Source organism: Eptatretus burgeri, chromosome 4 (genome assembly GCF_056783735.1).
Source record: "Eptatretus burgeri isolate ZD-2024b chromosome 4, Ebu_testis_v1, whole genome shotgun sequence".
In the NCBI taxonomy this organism is placed as follows: Eukaryota; Metazoa; Chordata; class Myxini; order Myxiniformes; family Myxinidae; genus Eptatretus; species Eptatretus burgeri.
The window spans coordinates 73,636,818-73,659,983 of NC_140964.1; the positions used below are offsets into that span (position 1 = coordinate 73,636,818).

At 43.3% G+C, this 23,166-nt stretch overlaps 1 protein-coding gene and 1 long non-coding RNA gene across 9 annotated transcripts in view; one reads left to right on the forward strand and one right to left on the reverse strand.

The window, feature by feature from the left end:
- Window positions 1-7,291, forward strand: part of LOC147028350 (potassium voltage-gated channel subfamily B member 1-like) — an 81,227-nt gene extending 73,936 nt beyond the window's left edge. Inside the window, exon 3 of the mRNA XM_085878666.1 lies at window positions 1,541-7,291. Within this exon, the coding sequence (XP_085734792.1) occupies window positions 1,541-3,475 (1,935 nt within the window). The 3' untranslated portion in view covers window positions 3,476-7,291. The remainder of the gene's footprint in view (window positions 1-1,540) is intronic.
- Window positions 1-23,166, reverse strand: part of LOC147028349 (uncharacterized) — a 149,981-nt gene that overhangs the window by 117,669 nt on the left and 9,146 nt on the right. For 4 of the 8 annotated variants that reach the window (XR_015057530.1, XR_015057529.1, XR_015057528.1 and 1 more), the window contains exons 1-2: window positions 12,366-12,513; window positions 8,834-8,884 (exon numbers count right to left, since the gene is read on the reverse strand). This is a non-coding gene — a long non-coding RNA (uncharacterized LOC147028349). Of the gene's footprint in view, window positions 1-7,423; window positions 8,129-8,833; window positions 8,885-12,096; window positions 12,214-12,365; window positions 12,514-23,166 lie in introns of those variants that run through there. The other 4 variants (XR_015057527.1, XR_015057524.1, XR_015057523.1 and 1 more) reach the window with 4 other exon arrangements.

Consider the following 23,166-nt stretch of genomic DNA (forward strand, 5'->3'; position numbering starts at 1 on the left):
TGTTATTTTCTTATATTAGTTCATCTCAATCTCTTACTCTTGCAGCAACAGCATTTTTGTGACTTGATTTTAGAATGAGCTCAGAGATAAGTCACCAGCCATATCAAAAACAATCCGTCCATCTTGTCATATTGTCAGATTTAATTGTAATTTGTGAACATGTATGCCAAATCATTCTAGCCTGGTGTTGGCGCAGTGGTTAGGGCAGTGGCTTGGGTTCCAAGAGGTCCTGAGTTCAAGCCCCGTTGGGCCACTAAATTAATACACCAGGGGGTTGACTCAGCCTGTCATCCTTCCGAGGTCGGCGAAATGAGTACCAGTATACTGGGCCGGTGTATACCCCGGTTAAAATAGGTGTACCATATCCCTGTGTCGTAAGAGGCGACCAGGGTTGCGTCAGGAAGGGCATCCGGCGTAAAACATGTGCCAAATCACGATGCGGATCATACGGATGATCCGCTGTGGCGACTCCTAACGGGAGCAGCCGAAAGAGGAAGAAGATATGCCAAATCATTCCTGATCAGGATCTGCCAAATCGATAGATAAAGTTCAGTTGTTGATGAAAAAGCAGTTATAATTTAAGTTGTTGATTAATCTCCAAATTTGAGGGCCTCCCACAATCATTGTGCCCTCGGCCCCCCACATGGTAAATCCGGCCTTGCTCATGTGGTTTCCCCTTCTCTCATGCTGCCTGCCCCTCCACTGTGCTACCGCCGCCACCCCGTCTTACCCTCGCCCGTGCCATCTACCTCCTCCTGCCACGCCGTCTCCGCCCCCTCTCCGCTCCCCCCTCTGCGCCGTCTCCCCCCTCGCCATCTCCCCCCTCGGCGCCATCTCCGCCCCCTCTCCACCGTCTCCCCCCCTACGTGCCGTCTCCCCCTACGTGCCGTCCCCCCTACGTGCCGTCTCCCCTCCTCCATGCCATCTCCACCCCCCTCCGCGCCATCTCCCCCCGCTGCCTCCGCCCCGCCCCTCCCCTCCCTCTCCCTTTACTCCACCCCCTTCACTTCCCCCTCTCCCTCTGGCACCCCTATCCCCCTCACTCTCTCTCCGAACCCTTTCACTCTCTCCCTTCCATCCCTCCTCCATCCTTCCCTTCCCTTCTCTCTCCCTTCCCCCCTCCCCCCCATCCTTCACTTCCCTTCTCTCTCCCTTCCTCCGCCCTCCCCCCCACCCAAATATTCTCGTCACCGAAGCAACAGGTTGTATTTGCTAATACAAAATAAAATGTTGAGAGCTTGCATCACAAACTGTGTTTTCTGTCCGATGGATATTCGATGGTAAACATCTTGTGTCACTCCTTCAGCACTGTGTGAATGATGGATAAAGGTCTTAAAATGGTCACCATACTGTTTAAGTGACTGCAGGCACTTCTTGTTGTCCATGACTCATGTTTGAAAATACATTTACCTTATTTAAGGGTGTTTGGTACTGTTATTATTATTTGTTGGTGCTCTGTTAATTGTGAGAATAGGATAGAAAGAAATATAATGCTGCTGTGTGCTAATGTGTATTATTGTGCCCATCTCCCTGACCACAGACCCTGGCCATCATATCCATCTTCTTCATCGTCCTGTCCACCATCGCTCTTTCTCTCAATACATTGCCCGAGCTACAGCACCGGGATGAATTTGGCCACATCGGTGACAATCCATCCCTTGCTCATGTGGAGGCCGTTTGCATTGCCTGGTTTACAACCGAGTACGTTTTGCGCTTCCTTTCAGCTCCCAACAAGTGGAAATTTTTCAAAGGGGCTCTCAATGCGATTGACCTGCTCGCCATCTTGCCATACTACATCACCATCTTCCTCACCGAATCAAACCGCAGTGTGTCACAGTTCCAAAATGTGCGCCGCGTGGTTCAGATCTTTCGTATCATGAGGATTCTTCGAATTCTCAAGCTTGCTCGTCACTCAACAGGCCTGCAATCCCTGGGATTCACTCTACGTAGGAGTTACAACGAGTTGGGTTTATTAATTCTTTTTCTAGCAATGGGTATCATGATCTTCTCGAGCCTAGTGTTCTTTGCTGAAAAAGATGATAAGGACACAAAGTTCCGAAGTATTCCAGCATCCTTCTGGTGGGCCACAATCACCATGACGACTGTTGGCTATGGTGACATCTATCCAAAGACAGTTCTAGGCAAGATTGTAGGTGGCCTCTGCTGTATTGCTGGAGTCCTAGTCATTGCACTTCCCATCCCTATCATTGTCAACAACTTCTCTGAATTCTATAAAGAGCAAAAACAACAGGAGAAAGCAGTAAAACGGCGTGAGGCTCTTGAAAGGGCAAAGAGAGATGGTAGCATTATATCAATGACTTTAAAGGAAACGGGAACACATAATGCAAATCCTGGAGATTTGCTAGGACACAGGGAAGGGTTAAGTGCCGAAAAAACACTGGATGGAAAATATTCTCCAGGGCAATGGCGTTGGTCCAAGCGATCAATTTCTTCAGTGATCGGAAGTACTTCGAATCGCTCATTTGAATCCAGGCCTGAGCAGTCTCAGGGAGCAGAATTGAAACTCAATTCTGAGCCACTGCTTATAGATGTTGAAAAGGAGGTGATGAACAATTTTAAAGAAGAGTCATTTGACAAGACACCACCTATGTCCCAGTTGATGTTTGATCATCAGCAGCTATCACGGTCAAATATACATAGTTTCTCCAGTGTTGACAGCTTCACAAGCTGTGCTTCACAATTCCAAAGCAGCGATATACTTCAAGCTCGGCTCCCAATTATTATTAACCCGCCTCTGCCACAGGATTGGTCACCTGGTGCTTCACATAACCTGCCATCTCACACCTCGTTGCACATTTCTGATTTAAGCTTATTGCAAGTTTCATTGCATCCAGACACACAGCCTCCTCTCCCAAACCACCCAAGAGGACCTGTTGTAGGTTCATCAAAGGCCTGGAGTAGTCTTGCTGAGCTGCGTCCAAACTTGTCAGCAGTGTGTCATAGAACTGCTGCAACTAGTTGCCTTCTCAATATGCAGACACGGCAAAACTGGTGGCCTTCCTCTTCCACTGGGCTTTCAACACTTTCAGGAGAGATTGCGAGACACCAAGAGGGTACAAGACAGCCCCTTGCAGAAGAGCCTGAACCTGTGGCTGCTTCCAAAGTTCTGTTTGAATCTGTCACGTGCCTAGTAGAAAAGTTTCCAACATCTTGCAACCCGGCAGTGATTAATGATGGACCAAATGACAACTTGTTAGGTTGGGAATTTGAGGATGAATGCCATTATGATGTCTATCATGGAGATATGAACCATGTGGAGAATCGGCCATTACTGAGCAAGAGTGAGCAATGCAAGTTTGGTGGTGATCGATTTTCATCAGTTGTACTGGGCCAGCATCACATGCAGGGATCATTACGTTTTTCTGATGGAGAATTGCCACCGGCACCTCAGGTGTCCACAAAGAGAACCTCTTCTAACAGAGGTGTGGGCACCATCTGCGAATCAAGTATGTGAGGATTACGAAAGAGAATATCTTAGGATTTGTCTCAATAGTACAGAAGTTAATCTGTTTGGAGGTGCTATTTCCTGAGTTTTGATGAAGCAACAAAAATGAGGTATAGTGAGAAGCATGAACACATGAACCACCCTAAGCTCTAAGCTCTCTTTTACTGTTTGAGTAACTACAGGCATATCTTGTTGTTCAAGACACTGTGTTGGATTGTTTGGGAAAGGAACAACACACTGAGGGACCGGTGGTACATTTTAAAATTTATTTAATGAACAAAGGATTTCTATTGCAAGAAGTTCTGAGATAGTGCAGGCTGTGTACGCTCACACAACCGATGAGAGATCTCCGTTTGGCCACACACAATGCAGAAGAAGTAGGAGGAAAAACTCCTTGAGATCATTGTGTCGGACTTGTGGATAATCGGGTGTTCTCCATTACAGACAATGCTCTGCAGAATTGCACAAGCTGCTGCTCCAACAAGGCGATGATTGTAGTAGTGGAGGTGGATGTATCACTTGAACTATTGAGAACTCTGTTCTTCATTGCAGGACCCATGAGCCACTGGTGGCCCCTGGTGGCTGAAAGTGCAGCCCGTGACGTGCGCTCGATAATACACAAATGTGAAAACACCTCATCGTAATACGCCATAAGTGCTATCAAATTGATCCAATGGTTTCAAATGAGTGTTCCATGCATAAAAGTAACCTAACGACATCAGGATATGGTTGCAGTATACAAAAAAATGATGCTTGCAGCCCAGTTAACCACAACGAAGAGGAGAACGTGGGACGGGGGCTTATAAGAGCCACAGGGCAGTGTGGCAGCTCTCATGCTGATGGCTTATTGGTAAAAGTGGCCCCCCTCTAAAAAAGTGAAGATCACTGAATTAGAATGAAAAACAAATACCAACTTATTCAAAACAAAGCAAATTCACAGTGATGTCTGTGCTTGAGAATCCTTGGCTCTGAGTTATGGATAGATCATTTGGGGGGAGATGTGCGGGGAGGGGCGGGGGAGGATTGCTGGAAAAACGAAGGATGTACAATTAAAGACCATGTACTTATTACCTAAACACGAGGGGTTGGGTTGGGAGGCGGTGATCTGGGCGTATGTGTCTGTGTTGCATGTTGCACGTACAGGGCAGGTATGGGACGTTAGTTTGGTTGCCTAAGTATGAAGAACAATCAGAATATTTTTATTAACATTTTTCCCTCGTTTATTTTCTTAATCCTTTAAGTACAGCTTCATGATAACTGTATCAAATAAACAGTTGAAAGATTATCAATAATTCTTAACTGCTTATTTCTTCCAAATGTGGATTTTAGTTGCTGTGAAGCGAATTATGTCACTTCTATTTTAACATAACTTTCTGTATTATGTGTAATCTTGACTCTACCAATTACCTCATTGGTATCTAATCGCATCGTGTTTCTTGTTCATGGAGCTTCAGTCACTTGGCCAATCATCCCTGAGCCTGAAACATTAACTTAATAGATAGTAGATACACACTGCCAGACACAAAAGGTTGTCGAGGCAGTTTTGTGGCTTCGGAGGTACAATCCCGGACGGGTCGCACTCTCATGAAAGGATACTCGAATGGCTCAATTTCCGCAGCAAGCGAGAACAGTACTCATTTTGCCGAGCTCGGAATAATGACAGGCCGAGTCAAGCCACCTGGTGTTATTTTGGCACGGCTGCAACTCCAATTCAGGGCGTTTAGATCTTAAGCCAACCACCTTTACCGTTTTTATATTTTATACATTAACTTACTCTATACAAGTGTCACTCATATATATATATACTTATATCCTTCTGTCAATTAACTTTTCTCGAAGATTCACTTCGCTTTGCATTAATCCGAACATTTAATAAAGTATAACGGCCAAGCTGAACAGGTGATGTTTTGTATCCCACTGGTAGGCTGGATCTGGATTCAGACGTGAACCAAAATCAAATCGGCTTGTTCTTGTCACCTTCCCATCTCATCCACCTGGTTTTGTCATAACTCGTCAATAATTTTTTTGAAATATCGTATTATACTATTACACTGTATATCCTTTTTGGCCCATTCTCTCAATGGTGAAGAATCACTTTTAAAGTTTTTGGTTTTTAATTCCAGTATCCGGATCTGTAGTATCCGGATCTTCACAAAAATTCGAAGCATTTTGTCCTTGTTGCACAACCAACCTGTCCACCAAGTTTCATACAAATCCGTTGATAACTTTTTTGAGATAAGCTGTTCACAGACAGACAAACAGGGGTGAAAACATAACCTCCGTCCACCTTCGGTGGCGGAGATAACAGCAACGGCTGTGCAATGTTCTTGCAATGAAAAATTGTCACACAACCTCCTCCACTCCTCTCACCAGGGAGGGAGGAGGGTTAAAATATCTGCCATATTTGCATAAAAAATTAATATATGGTCCTTCACTGTCCGAACAGGAAAAGGGTAATTGAATGAAATAGCACACATACTTGCAAATTGATGGTGATGCACGGTTGGCCAAGAGCACGAATTGGAGAATTTAATGAGAAATATTTGAATGTACATTGTACACGTACATCATATCTGATACATTTTCATAATACGGGATGAGAAACAAGTACAAACAACTTCGTTGGTTGGCGGGGGATAAATAGCATGGCAGCTTTTTCACCCGTGTTCACGTGACTCCACTCGTTGCGCAATGAGTCCTGAATGTTCCATGCAGGATCCGTTTGTTCTTTCAATCCACTTGCGCTCAAGCATGTCCAATTGTTTCTGAGGTTCAACTGTCATTGAATCAGTGCCGACCATTTAAGTCTGTTTGTGCAATGTTCATCTATGTGGGCACACGTGTGTGTGTTTGTGTGTGTGTGTTTTTTTTTGTTATTGCTCGGCTGAGTTGCATGAAGGACCGTGCGTCTACCTTGTGTTTTTCGTGCCTCCAATCACTTCTTATTCCTGGTTATAACATGCTTCACGGTATGAAAATTTCAGGTTGACGATATCACTCTTCCAAAGTACTTTGCGATCCATTTTCATTAAGGTGAATGTATAAACAGTAAACTATTACGAGGCTGACTTTTAAATATGATACACATTTTCTTTGGAGGAAATATTCTTTTTTCAAGGGACCTTTCAGGTTATCGTGACGAATATCAGAATCACGAGTCGATAAAAAAATATGGAATTTATTATTAGTTTAGTCAACTAATTACACTTGAAGCACAACATGGGTTCTGGTTGTCAATTCCAACATGGAGTGCTACTTTAACTCAAGTATTCTAAACTGTTGGATGCAAGTAAAACAATGTGTTGGCTGCATGCCTGCATCAATACTCGATCTCTTTATTCCTACTCCACAACTCATTCGGATAACTGCAAAGTGCATCCATTGAATGACTCTTATTTATCCATCCATCCATTGGGACCATACTCTATACAGTGTCGGTTCTGTCGAAGCATTCTCCTGGGCTATTGGGTGCAATCTTGGGCAGGTCGCTACGCTGACACAGGATACTCGAATGGCTCAATCATCCCAGCAAGCTGGTACTCATTTTGCCAACATCAGGATGACAGACTGAGTCAACCTCACCTGGAATTAATTCAACGGCCGAGCAGGATTCGAACTCAGGACCCTAGGAACCCAAGCCCACCACCCTAAACCATTAAGCAAACACCAGGCCATATTTGTCACTCACTTTTAATTTTGTTTTCCACTTTTCATATTTTTTGTTTTATCAATTTATCAATTAATGTTTCCTGTTACTTTTTGCTCTTCATGTCAGTGCATTGAGCCCTGCACCTGTTCGAGTTCAAGAATAAAATGACAACCATGCTTGTACCGTTTGGTGTCTTGTTATTATCGTCCAGGGTGGCCACAATGTCTTGTCACGTCTTGCAAAAATTGCGACCTTGCCTTTTCTCATATTAGCTAACACTGAATGGTTTGACAAGTTATAGTACATACATTTCCAGTACTCTTACATTATTACAATCAAGCATACAAGACCTGTCGTTTCGCTGATGGGGAAGACCAATCTGCTGCGATGGCTAATCTATGGGGCAAGAACAAAAAAGGATTCTTGGGAGATCCTGCCCTTCATGCGAGGATAACCAGCGTCGAAAGTTGGCATTTGCCGTTACACCATGTGTGTCCATGTACCCATAAACAAACCTTCCCCTTCTTTTTTTTTTGCATCACAAACCTTCCCTGAATCCACCGCCGTTGGTTTCATTGAAATCCGTTAATCCGTTCTCAAGTTATAGCATGACAAACAGACAGACACGGCTCCTTTTATAATATAGATTTTACAACATATGACACAAGCCTTAAGTGTCCATTGGATCCGTTTGTGCTCCATCATTGTCATTACAGAGAATAATTTGCCGCCGCATGTTCTGCGAGACATTTTCTGGATCATTTATGGGGTGATATGATTAAAAGGAAGTCTCACTGCTTGTTTAAGGTCAGCAGTGGTTTTGTTGCGCTGCTGTACAACAATTTATTTGATGAAGCCCCAAAGGGATTATTGGCAGAATCGTTGTTGGAAGCCAACGCATACCTCGTCCATTGTTTTCCCTGTCTGTTGACGTTCGTGAATCCAGACATCGGCAACAATCCGTTGCTCATTCGTGTAATCGCTTGCAAAACCCATGGATACATTCACTCAATCTGAAAAAAGGTAATAAGGAAATAAATTAACACTGCACACAAAGGCAATGTCACAATATTTACAAGGGGTGACAAGGCATTGGTGCCAAGTAGAGTGATGAACATTCCTTCTTAACCAGGTGAACCAAGTACATGACTCAACACAACTCATGTGCAGAGAGATCGGATGCAAAGTCCGATTCACATCACACTTTGCGTGATGTGTGATTTGGATTCACAAAGAAACGAAGACAAATGAAGGCAATTTGCACAATCATACCTGTTGCGTTACCACTTCCCAGAACCCTAACCTCCAGTTGGTGGATTTTCCACCTGAGGATTAAGTCAGCACACTGATACACAATGGTCTACTCTTTTACAAAAACTCGGTTGGGTTTGAACTTTCACATTCAAATGCTAAATGCAGATATGAGAGTCAACTTTACTAAACCATTCTAAGTGTGGCCTGCTTCATCATACATTGCCCCCCTGTGGGCACTGCATCAGAATGGCAGTTTATTGTTTATTATTACTAGTAATAGGCGTCCATAGCCATCATTGGCCATGTTGTGGAACCACACTTTTTTTCTTTTTCCTTCTGCCCTCACTTTTTCACCTTTATTCGCTTTTAAATTTGTTTTCTCCAGAACTGCTCGAGTGATTGACACAAACTTTCAACATAGGAGCACCAACCTATGAAGATTTTGTTTTTTTAAACAAAGTTACCTGATGATTGGATGGAAAATGTGGCCAGCATTCCAAAATCCTTGATCACTCCTGAAAAAGAAATAATATTAACCCGTTACATACATGAAGCTAAAAACATGCGGACTGCTTATGTGCAAATATAATGCATCATGGTTATATAGCTCGGATAATGAAATTGCACTAGGCTATAGGCTGATACCAGAGGCCTGAAGCCTGTACACACTGTCGCTTTCACAATACCCATGATGCCCATTGGCTCCAACCTTTCAATATTTGGGGATCCTTTTAACAGTCGCTTCAGGTTTTTTACACTGAACAAAAAACTTATAGGGAGGGCATGGCAATTGTGAAAATGACACTTCCGAAAATGTCTTCGACATCTATATGATCTGAGGCTTTGGCTTACCAAAATGGCGGACGTATGATTATTTTTTTTTCAGGTGATATTTGTGGGTGGTGTCAGGCTAGTTATCCAACCAATGTGGGCAAAGAGCAGACATACAAACATACATATATACGTACAAACACTTGCTCCATTATATATCGATTATTACTGTCATTATTTCGTTTTAGCCCCTTGGGATTCAACACTGCTTAAACAGCTGGATGGCAAACACAGTACCCACCGAGTTATTCTGCCACCCTGGTGGTAGCTCGATTTCAGTTAATCTGCTCTACATTTTAACCCATGTTTAATCGAGAGAGGGTATCAATCTTTAATAAAAGGCAATAATGATTTCCCAAACAATCTGGGTATGTGGGAGTGAGCACTCAGTCTCTGTCAAGAAGGGTATTTTGCCATGTTGGACTATACAGTCCATATTCTAGAAAAAAGAATTGAGATGGAAATGTCTAAGTGCATTTCGAGGACAAAAGTTGGACGTAAAAATACGTTTGCCATACAGTCGGGAAAACCTGGGTTCATAAGGACTGGGGGTGCATAAGACTGGAAAAGAAACTCCTCCACCACCACCACCCACCTCCACCACCCCTCCCCCCTCCCCCTGACCCCACCAACCCCCATTAGCAGCTATTCTTGACCAAATTATATTTAGGGCCAACAGTGGTATTCAAAGGTCACTGCCCTGCAAGAATCACTGAAAGAGATGTCTCAATGCACCCCATGTCCCACATCATCCCTTTTTGCATATTGATGAATGAAATGGCACTCATTGAAGTTACACAAAAGTAAAGCTTATTAGCTGTGTGCACAAATCAGACATTCAACATGATTTGAACCAGGCCTGCACCAAGACAGCAAAGTAGGACATGCAGTTATCACAAGCACTCAAGATTTTTCAACATGATATGAATAGCAAGGTGAAGGCCAAGGATGACAATGCTGAGCTTATTAAAGAAGATGATAGTTCCATAACTACAACTAACTAAATGAAGGAATGCAGAAGGAAGTCAAAAAGTCCACCCCACAACCAGAAAGAAATGATGTCCTGTGCCAGCAATTTTCAGAACGGATGGTCTTTGATGCAGCCGTTTCCAACCACTGTCCCAAACATTCTTCGCAGTTGCTGGTGAGTTTCCTGATGCCATTGGAAATAAAAAATAGGACCACTGCACCTGGAGCATATCTGGGCCCTGGCCTGATGCTGTAACACAAATTTGGTAGCATTCTGACTGGTGGGTCTGGAGAGGAAAATTTTTGAAGGAATTTGCGTGATTTTCACAAAAATTTACTAAGTTCGCCATTTTGACACTTCCAGTTACGTGATCGGCATGCTGACCGCAATTTAACATCCTTACTTTCACCTAATGTTGAAACCCGAATTTGGTAGCATTCTTCTGATTGGTGGGTCTGGAGAAGAAGATTTTTGAAGAAATTTACGAAGTCAGCCATTTTGACATACTTTAAGTCACATGACCAGAACAGCTTTGCAATCCCCATTACCAGTCAGGAGTGGAACGTTGCTGCCAAATTTCAGCAAGATTAGCCCAGCGGTTTGGCCGAGAAGTCGAAATAGCACACGGACGAATGGTGCACAATGACAATACCTTCTCTGGAATTCCAATTCCAGATAAGCTAGACAGTGTATCCTTCGCCTCTGGGACAATTTGAAAAGGGAAAAGGTTTTGGACAACCTCTTGTATGCTGAACACAGTGGGCAAATAACCAGTAGTTACAACAAAACAACTAAAGGAAGAATCTATCTGTAAAAGAGCTCAACGAACTTTGAGTAAAATGCAGTAAGTCATTAACTTATTGAGATTTACACAATGACAGCGACTATGGATGGACTCACTCTGATCAAGCTTCAACAATGGATGGAAGGCCTCAATGTCAGACATGTGATCAAGGCCGTCTCTCTGGACATATCTCATGCTTTCTATACAGTCTGGCATCCCTTTCTGCTCTACAAACTGTTTGCCGATGGCATCCAAGGCCACAATCAACACATGGCTTACTGACTTCTCTACTTTCATATCCGACATGTGGCTTTCAAAATAACCCTTTCCTCTCCTCTCCTTGGCAAGGTTGGAGTGCCCCAAGACAGTGTTCTGGGCTCAGTCCTATTCCTCATCATCAGTGATATCTTTGTTGCTCTGGAAAATCCTCTTTATCAATTCTCCTCTCTGACGACTCCACCCTCTCCTGTGACATCCTTCATCTTTCAGACAAGCAGGCTGCAGCCTCTTCAGTCTTCAGATCTTGACAAAAATCACAAACTGGTCAAATACTTGGAAAGTCTTTCATTCCTGACAAATCACACACTCTTGCTATATCTCTCAAAAATGACCGTCTGGCAAACCATCCCATATACTTTCTCAACAATCCTCTTGAGGAAGTTCAGTCACTCAAAGCCTGAGGTCTCACTATCTGCCATGATCTTTCTTTGGCAAACCACATTTCAAAGTTGGCCTCCAAAGCCAGCCTGATCATGCATGCTCTGTCATACAAGATCCTTCCTTGGCACACCTGAACTCCTATCCACCGACAAGGCCTTCATTCGCAGCTTGATGGAGTACTGCTCTCCCATTTGGGCTGTCTCCCCTGCCTCACATCTTGCTTTATTCTGATGCCATGGAAACCAAGGTCTTCAAGATCATTGTAATGTCCTGCGCTGAAGCCGAGTCGATGGGCCTATCACTTTCCCATCACAGACAGAGCAGTGGTCTCTGTCTACTACTGCCTCTTTTCTGGTCTTGCATCCCCTGCTCTATCCATGCTTTGTCCCCACCCCTCCCAGCAGGTTTCTGCATGGCACACACGGTCCACCATAAACTCTCTTCTGGTGAAACTACCTAAATCCAGAAACACTCCTCCTCACCTCCTCGCATGTTTTTTACAATCTCGTTCTTCCCTCCAGGTCTTCAAGACAGCGAGCTGTTCACCACCATCTCAGATCCACGATCCAAAGCCATGATCTCTTCGATCCTTGTTAACCAACACCCACATCTACTCCTCCCCCGTCCCCCCCTCCAAGCCCTCCTACTTCCAAATTTCCTCCTCCACGAGCTTTGACTAGCTCTCCCACGAGCCCTTCCTGTATACCACAAAAAAGGCTGGCCTAATGGCAGATAACCAGAAAAAAGTCACCTCAATAAATGATGATCAATACCCGTCTGTCGTTTGCCATACATTTCGGCTGTGGGGCTGTCCAGTTTAGAAGGAAAGTTTCTGCGATGATAGCAACCTCAACACAAAGTTGGCCCGATGGGATTTAGCTGGAACGACAACGTGCCAAAGTTTCTGACCGATTGCCAGTGTAGACACAGTATCGCTGGTTATCAGACAAGATAGTATGGGGGAGTAATGAGGCAATGAGGAGGAGTTTGACTGGTTGGAGTAAAAGGAATGTTGAACAACTTTATCTATTTACCTCATTGCCCACCAGGTGGTGACATTTCTCTACAATATAGGAGGGTGAGAAGCATAAGCACTGCACTTGTACAGATTATTCCAACGTCGACCTCACAGTACTGGTATATGCCATTAGATGTTCACATTTATCAACAATACTGAGAAAAGTGAGCTGTGTGTGGAAAGACAAGGGTGGTCACCATTAAAACTGAAAACGCCAAGGAACCTCATTCACAAAAGGCCACAGAACCACCATTTGAATGTCTCAAACTCAGTCCGAACGTGAAGATCAAAGATGACTACCTTGAAACACAGAGATTAAGGGTGTTGATGACAGAAGCTTACAGAAGTGGCTCAAACAATATTAGTTTATTGTTCGTTGTTACTTATTTACAAAGAGAGAATCTAAAGAACAGATAAAACTTTTTCCAATAAACGAGATGTTCGTCCAGATATTCTGAAGTGTGAACAATAAATGGGGGACAGGATAAAAACACAAGCTAACCAAATGACCCCATCAGTCACAATGGACACTTGGACAGGAAGCAACATTTTGAAAGTAACAGGTGTTTGACAAAGCCATGCCTGCAGACAAAGCATCAGACATTCCATCCCCTGGACATGCACCTGTCCCTGAAAAGCACTTTATAATTATTGGATTACTGCCTGGAGAAAAGCAAGGGGAAAGATGGCAGAGCTGCCTGGAATGCTGTAATTCTTCCTTTCTGACAGTAAGGCAGGTGTTTCTACTGGGGAGAGACACATTTAATGAATGCTCTTAGTCATTCTGTCTATCCCTGTCTTTCTCATCCCATCTACCCTGCAGCCTTCGAGTGCTATCGAGTGCTTGCCCTTCAAAGCAAAAAGCAGAGCTTGAATTTGAATAAAGGCTTATGTCCCCATTACTTGATCAACTTGTTATCTCGTTAAAACAAAAGATATTGACCGAAAACTGTTTGTAAAAACCAAAAGTACATTTTGAAAAGATATTTGCACGATTTTCAGTGCTAATGATCTCATGATCCCATGCTCCATAGAATCAATCCCCAAAAGTATGGCCTCGTTTTCCAATTGACTAACCTTGCAGGATTGTAGAAGACAAAAATAGGACCACTGGACCTGCAGCTTATCTGGGCCCTGGCCTAATGTTGTCACTCAAATTTGGTAGCATTCTGACTGGTGGGTCTGGAGAAGATGATTTTTGAAGAAATTTACTAAGTCGACCATTTTGACCTACTTAAAGTCAAATGACCACAACAAACTTTGCAATCCCTAATACCAGTCAGGAGCAGAATGTTTCTGCCAAATTTCAGCCGGATCAGGCCAGCGGTTTGGCCAGACAAGTCAAAATAGGACACGGACAGATGGACGAACGGTGCACGATGCCAATACCTCGTCTGGAATTCCAATTTCAAACAAGTTAAAAATTCTAATGTTCATGATGTAATGCTTGGGGATGCATCTAATGTTTGGGGATGCAGCATCGTGGAGTATATGTTGCATTTTCTTTAAAATTACATCCGAGGAATGTTCATCGGTTTTGAAAGCATTTAAAGTTTAAATACATAAACAGCATAGCTTAATCGTCCAAGTGCTGTGTAGGTTCGACCAAATTTTAGTCCATCTTCCATCTACTCTCTTGGCAAACCAACTGAGAGCTTGAGGAATAGATATTGATGTCACCAACTTGATGAGCTTCAACCCAGAATTTAAAGGGTAGGGGATGTGAAGAGGACTTAGGCCAAGGTTACATTTGCCACAGCGGCCGTGGGGTCTGCAAAATTTACGGCCACTAGCAATTATACGGCGGCCGCAGTATTTCCACGGTCACACAATGTCGCAGTCACATATGTTTTTATTTTTCGGGGAGCTGCACGGCGTATTTATAAATTGTGGAGACCGAAAACGTGGGGTTGTCGTACGGTCTTGATTTGATGTCACACGGTGACCTTAGGGCGTTCCTGTGGCGGCCATAGAATTTTCAAGGCAGACGCAAGGTGCCCGCAAGGCGACTGCAGGGGGGCCCGAAGGCGAACGTGCGGCCAGACGGACGGTAACGAATGGGTTAATTTTATTTATTTTTTTAACCAGTTTTTTTTTTTTTTTTTTCGGCTTGTCGAATTGCTACGGCAAACGTAGAAATGAAAAAAAGTTATAACTCCATGATATAATTCCACGGCGACCTTACAGCCTGTAACATATATCCATACGGCGTAAGGCCACCCTGAGGCCACCTCAGAAACTAAGCGGCCGCCGCACGTTTGTCAATTCAGAGGGCGTACGGCCGCCGTATCCTCGCCATCGAGAAAATGTGACTTAGGCCTTAGGTCTTAGAAATTGTGGAGACCGAAAACGTGGGGTTGCCGTACGGTATTTGATTTGATGTCGCACGGTGACCTTAAGGGGGCCCTGCGCGGCCATAGAATTTTCAAGGCAGATGCAAGGTAGCCTCAAGGTGCCCGCAAGGCGACCGCAGGGGGCCCTTAAGGCGAACGTGCGGCGAGACGGACGGTAACGAATAGGTAAATTTTTTTTTTGTTTACCAGTTTTTTTTTTTTTCGGCTTGTCGAATTGCTACGGTGAACGTAGAAAGGAAAAAAGTTATAACTCCACGTTATAATTCCACGGCGACCTTACAGCCTGTAAAATATAGCCATACGGCGTAGGGCCACCCTGAGGCCACCTCAGAAACTCTGCGGCCGCCGCACGTTTCTGTCAATTCAGAGGGCGTACGGCCGCCGTATCCTCACCGTAGAGCAAATGTAACTTAGGCCTTAGATGCAGCCTGGGGAGAAAGTAATGTTACCCAGGGTGGGATGAGATATGCTGGCACACCCTGTGTGGGTGAGGACAATGAGATGCATCACAATGGGGAGATTTCCCCATTGGCCTTTACCAATCGGGTCTCATCCTGGAAACATTTACGATCAATTTGGATTTCGATAAAAGGGAAAGGGAACCAGGGAGCACTGATTAGGGAGACAAAGGAGTTTTGAGGAGCAGACACTGATGTTGCTTTTGAGCTTCTGATTAAGCATCTCAGAGAGATTGGTGGTTCTGGATGGAGCTGTAGGTCAACATTTCCCCATTTCTCATGGTTTGAGCGATTGCTCCAAAATGGCCTGGTTGTGTAATCTGAGCACATTTGGCTCTGTAATCGTGTCGAGGTCTGCTAGAACAGTTGCTGTAGTACAGGGCTCTGAGAACTCTGCAATTGAGATTTTTGTCAGCCTCTACATCATCTCCCTCATTCTACCCAAAACATCCCATGCTCATAATATATTCAGAAACATTGTGTTTATGAAGAGACACTGAGGCTTAAATTGCTCTCATTTCCCCATTTTTGTCCACTGAGTGTCAGTGTTTGTATTATGACGACTGTATGTCTATTTCCTTGTACATATTAACCCAAAGGTTCATGAATTAAAATCGAGACGACTTTACATAACAAGGGTCCGATGGGCCTGGGAACTGAAACGAAGTTAACTTACAATTTTTTTATTGATATGCTTTTATATACAATGTTTAGGTTCATGGAAGATATTTGCAATATATATATATATATATATATATGTATATATATATATGTATATATATATATATGTATATATATATATATGTATATATATATACATATATATATATACATATATATATATATATATACATATATATACATATATATATATATACATATATACATACATATATATATATATATATATATATATATATACATATATATATATATATATATATATATATATACATATATACATACATATATATATATATATATATACATATACATATATATATATATATATATATATATACATATATACATACATATATATATATATACATATATACATATATATATATATATATATATATATATATATATATATATATATATATATATATATATATATATATATATATATATATATATATATATATATATATATATATATATATATATATATATATATATATATATATATATATATATATATATATATATATATATATATATATATATATATATATATATATATATATATATATATATCCTGGTGTTGGCGCAGTGGTTAGGGCAGCGGCTTGGGATCTAAAAGGTCCTGAGTTCAAGCCCCGTTGAGCCACTGAATTAATACACCAGGGGGTTGACTCAGCCTGTCATTCTTCTGAGGTCGGCAAAATGAGTACCAGTATACTGGGCGGGTGTATACCCCGGTTAAAATAGGTGTACCATATCCTTGTGTCGTAAGAGGCGACCAGGGTTGCGTCAGGAAGGGCATCCGGCGTAAAACATGTGCCAAATCACTATGCGGATCATACGGATGATCCACTGTGGCGACCCCGAATGGGAGCAGCTGAAAGAAGAAGAAGATAGATATATATATATATATATATATATATATATATATATATATATATATATATATAAAAATGTTTTTGAAATTATTTGAAGAAAACCAAAAACAGTAATATTTATTTATATTTTTAATGTTTTGTATTTTATTGTATTTATTACCTTCGCAAACTTCGTTTGACGAAGGTATTGTATTGACCCCTGTGTATTTATTTATTGGTAAATATGTGTGCGGACAACATTGCACAAAAAATGCTGGACCGATTTGCATGAAATTTTCAGAGATGATGTGCAGTTACTCAAGGACGCCAGGCGAAGCTTTTGGGAGCGATTGGATCAAAGGTCAAAGTCAAGGTCACAAAAAGGTCAAAATCGTTGTTTTGCGATTAAAGTGTCAATTTTGTTCCGATTTACATCAAATTAAGTCCAAAATGTTAAGTATTCAAATCCCGATCCACTGATATAGCGTATGGTATAGTGTTTGCAACCCTAGTTAGTCTGTGGAAGTCAAAGATCAAGGGGGTCACCAAAATGGAGTTTTTGATTGGGAAGCGTTGTGGACAACATTACACAAAAACCAATTCGCAGATTGTCATGAAATTTTGTGGATGTGTTTGGCATCACGAGAGGACAAATCGATTAGATTTTGGGAGCGATCAGATCAAAGGTTAAGGTCAAGGTCACAAAAAGGTCAAAATCGTTTTTTCGCGATTAAATTGTCAATTTTGTTTTGATTTACAGCAAATTAACTCCAAAATGTTCAAAATTAAATTCCCCATCCTGTAATATGACACATGGTATAGTACTTTTGTCACCCAAGGCAGCGGTTGGGGGTCAAAGGTCAAGGGGGTCACACAAATTCACATTATATCGGAAAGCGTTGTGGACAACTTAACGCAAAAAAAAAAACACAGAGAGGCTTTAATTGTTTTGGATTTGTTTGGCATCATGAAAGGACAAATCCATTAGATTTTGGGAGCGATCGGATCAAAGGTCAAGGTCACAAAAAGGTCAACATCGTTTTTTCATGATGAAAACAGTTAATATGTTTCCGATTTACATCAAATTAACTCCAAATTGTTCAGTGTTCAATTCCCCATCTTCTGAAATGACACAAGGTATAGTACTATTGTCACCCTAGGTAGCGGTTGTGGGTCAAAGGTCATGGGGGTCATGAAATGCATATTTGTATTGAGATGCGTTGTGGACAACTTAATACAAAGGTAACTAGTGGCTGCGGCGAAGGTATGCGCTCTACGAGTGCCCGTTCTAATTTTATAGACAAAGATGCGGCTCGTATTGGAGTATTTGCTCAAAAAAAAAATTGCTCAGAAATGTTGATTCACCGATTTTTTTTGATTTTCCGTCAGTGAGCTTTTCCATCAAGAGACCAAAAAATTAAACAAAGTAAAATATGAGGGAAAAATAATTCATATATAAGCTGCATTTCCGAATTTCTACCATTTCATTCATTTGAGACGTCTCGTATGCTAACATGACATCATATCAACCTCAGATGTTTTTCCAACATCCAGCCAACCATCTTTACATGGAGACCAAAACTATTCGATATGCTGAAGTAACATCAAGCAATGACTTGATTGGATGCTTTATTGATAAAATAAATAAACCTACATTAAATCAAACATTTGAAAACATAAAATGAAATAGAATAAAACAAAATAGTATGACCAAACCAAACGGAAAATCAGCTATCCTGCCTGGCAGGGCCGAACAAACGCAGGGAAAAGCATATGAAGATCAACCTCATAAAACCTCAGAAGTCAGGAAATAAAGAGAAAAAAATAAACTTACCTTTGTCAAAGGGAGAAACACACTGGTAAATGATTTTAAAAATGAAAAATACCAAAAATAAAACACAAAACAATGTCGATGAATAAGCATGCAGAAAAGGTTGTGTAACAGAATGAAAATAGTGTTCCTTATGTGGACCAACAAATGAAGTATCACTTCCGCTTGAGCCAGAGACGTGTACACGGTTGATGCTGTCACATGGTGTCAGATAAGCGAACCAAACGCCGCTATGGAAGTCCTAAAGTCTCCCAGACCAAAGATTTTAAGGCATCGAATGTTGCCGATGCATGGGACAAGTGGGCTGCACGATTCTCCAACTACTTCACGGCCGCTGAGCTCAAGAAAAAAAGACACCGACATGCAGGTCGCCATTTTGCTTGAATTGGCGGGACCGGACTCCCTGGCTATTCACGAGACGTTTACCTTTGCTGAGGGTGACAATGTGAATGATTATGGGTTGGTGCTGCGGAAGTTCACGGATTACTGCAGACCAAGGAAAAACGTTGTGGATGAGACGTATCATTTTTGGAAACGTGACCAGGAGGGTGAGACGATCGACCAATGGCTCATTGAACTCAAAACGCAAGCAGCCATGTGTGAGTTCGGACCTCAAGAAAAACTCATGATTTGAGATAAGAGATCGAAGGAGAGACTTCTCCGGGAAGGTGAGGTCACACTGCAGAAAGCTTTGGACATATGCCATTCTGCTGAATCAATCAGGCAGCAGCTCGACGGCATGGAGAGTGACAAACAAGTCGTTGCAGTGGATAAAGAGACAACAACAGCACACCACCTTCCCAAGCAAGCCAAGGCCAGCCTGCAGCCAGAGCCATGATAGCAGCTCCAAAAAGGTGCCAGGGAAGCCTTACTCAGCCTGTGTGCGAGTACTGTGGCAAGAAACAGTCCTGGGCCACGCAGGTGTCCAGCATTTGGCAAAACGTGTGCCAAGTGTGGAGGCAAGAATCACTGGGCTGCTGTCTGCAAGGGTGGAGGCACAAGAAGGGTATGTCTTCTGGATGCAGATCCCGAGCAAGGTACTGAAGAGTTTCTGGTCAGAGATTCAGTGCTCATTGGTATCCTGGATGACGACGTCACCTGACCTGCGGGCAGTTGGCAAGAGCAGCTTACAGTTGGCTAGTGTGGTGAACATCAAGCTCAATACAGGTGTCCAGCAAACGTAATCTCGCTGCCTTCCTTGACGATTGCAATGCCTGAGCACTCCAGAACACCCACCAACATCATTCTCACTGCTTTTGGTGATGGCAAGATTCAGCCATTGGTTACAACAGTGATTCCCTGCAAGAATAAAGGACAGGACTGGAAAATAAAATTCTATGTAACTGAAAAAAACACTGTTCCTATACCAGGGCAAAACACATGTGAGAAGCTGGGCCTTATCAAGCGTATAGATTCGCTGGATGCTCCACTGACCAAGGAGAGGCTGCTCGAGCAGTACACAGATGTGTTCACAGGCACTGGCTAGTTCAAGGAGTACGAAACTGAGCTGAATCTCGATGTCATGCCGACTGTTCAGCCAGCCAGACGTGTTCCCTATGCAAAGTATGAGAAGCTGAAAGACACTCTGGAACAGCTGGAGAAACATGGTCTAGTGGCCAAGGTCAACAAGCCCACTGACTGGGTTTGGAACCTCGTAATCACTGAAAAAAATATGGCCACATGAGAATCTGCCTCGACCCAAAGCCGATGAACCATGCAATCAAACGAGAGAGATACACAATGCCTACACCATGTGATGTGCAGAGACAACTGAACACCAAGAAGGTGTTCACAGTGATTGACATGGCAGATGGGTACTGGCATGTGAAGCTGACAGAGAAGTCCTCAAACCTGTGCACATTTAATACACCCTGGGGAAGGATGAGATTCTGCCACATGCCTTTTCACATACTGTCAGAGAGTGAAAGCATGCACGAGAGAAACCAGGAGGCCTTCAGCGACATTCCGGGTATGCAGGTTATCGCCGACGACATGATCATTGCCGCTGAAACCGTGGAAGAACATGACCAAATATTGCACAAGGTTATGTAGAGAGATCGGCAACAACAGGTGAAGTTCAACAGGACCAAGGTACAGTTCTGAGTACCCAAAGTGAGGTACATGGGCAACGTCATCACTCCAGAGGGACTGACACCAGACAAGTCCAAGATCCGCACAATTGCTGACATGCCTACACCAGAAGACAAACAAGCACTTCAGCGCCTGTTGGGCATGGTCAAATACCTAGCGCAATATATACCGAACGAATCGGTGATCACATCACCGCTCCGTGCACTGCTCAAGAAAGATGCAGCCTGGAGCTGGGAAGCGGAACACACACAAAGTCTCAACAAGGTCAAAGCAGCATTGGCAACAGAACCCGTTCTGAGATACTACAACATCTCCAAGCCGGTGACAATCCGAGCAAATGCTAGCTGGAGTGGGCTTGGTTGTTGCCTGCTTCAGGAGGGTCGGCCATTTCATTATGCATCAAGGTTCATGACGGATACTGAAAATAACTATGTGCAGATCGAAAAGGAACTGTTGGCAATCTGCTACGCATGCCACAAATTCCACCAGTATGTGTACAGAAAGCCAGTGAATGTGCAGACGGATCACCGCCCTCTAGAGGCAATTTTCAAGAAATTCCTGGGGAAACACGACTCTGCAACTGCAGAGAATGCTTTTGAGATTACAGCACTCTGAACAAGATGTGAGGTTTGTCCCAGGTAAGTACATGTATGTAGCCGACACGCTGAGTCGTGCATACTTACCTGGTGACCGATCAGACAACCAGATGGAGGATGACATCGAAGTCATGGTTCACTGCCTACTGCGTGACATGCCAGTGAGTGCCATGAGACAAGTGCAGATCCGAGCTGCAGCTGCTGAGGACCCTGACATCCAGATGGTAAGGCAGGCAGCCATTATGGGATGGCAAAAAAAGAATCACAGTGCTCCGAGCGTCCTCCAAGACGACTGGCCGGTCAAAGATGAGGTACGCATAGCTGACGGACTGCTGTGTGTTGGTCACCGCATTGTGATCCCGAGCTAACTGAAGAGTGAGATTCTGGCTCTGCTATATTAGAGTCACATGGGAGCTAAGAAAACGAAAGCCAGGGCTGCTGGTGGTCTGTTTTGGACCAACATGACTGCAGACATTGAACAGACAGTGATCAACTGTGCAGTTTGCCTCAGCCATAGGAATGCACAGCCCAAGGAGCCGTTGAGACCACACCTCATACCTGAGCTTGCATGGCAGAAGGTGGGAGCCGATGGCCTCACACATCAAAGCAAAGACTATCTCCTGGTGGTTGATTTCTATAGCAAGTATCCAGAGGTGGTGGAGATGGAGGACAAGACTGCCACCATGATCGTCACTAAGATGAAGGAGGTCTTCGCACATCATGGCATTCCAGAAGAGCTAATGAGTGACAATATGCTGTTTGACAGCCAAAAGTTCAGGCGGTTCACGCGAATCTGGGGAATCAAACAGTCGACATCCCGTCCTGGATTTGCCCAGTCCAATGGCCAAAGTGAACGTTTCATCCAAACCATCAAGAGGATGATGAAGAAAGCTGATGACTTACCTGACATTTCTGGAGTACCGAAACATCCCTGTCACAAGTACATCATTCTCGCCGGAACAGATCTTCATGAGCAGGACTCTCAGATCCAAGATACCAGTCACCAAGCAGCTGCTCAAACCAGCAATCGTAGATCCCAAAGTACAGTTGATGCAACAGAAGCTGAAACAGAGAGTCTTTCATGACAGATCGGCAAGATTGTTGGCTAACCTGCAGCCGGGTGACACTGTTTGCATCAGGAGGAAGAACACCTGGCAGCCAGTCATCGTTACCAAAGTGGATTCGCACCCCAGATCATACTGGGTTGACAACGGCATCAGGTGTGCTTTTCACAGGAACAGACGTCATCTTTTGAGAACGAATAAGCCACCACCAGTTCTCATGACCCCTGAAGATGATGTCATGACCCTTCGTGAGCAAGACTCCACCCTCTGCGGTACCATTTGTCATCCCTCAGACCGGCAAGCAGGAGCTTCTTCACTCATTGCAGATCTGGATAAAATCACAAACTGCTCCAACGCGTGGAACGTCTTTCAATATGGACAAATCTCACACTCTCACTTTGTCTCTCCGAAAGGACCATTTGGAACCCCCCATCTCCCCCCCACCCCCCCTCCCCCCACACACACACCCATCGACTTTCTCAACAATCCTCTGGAAGAAGACCTTTCTTTTAAGCTTCTGGGTCTTACTGTTTGCCATGATCTTTCCTGGGAAAACCACATTTCCAACTTGGCCTCCAAAGCCAGTCGCCGACTGG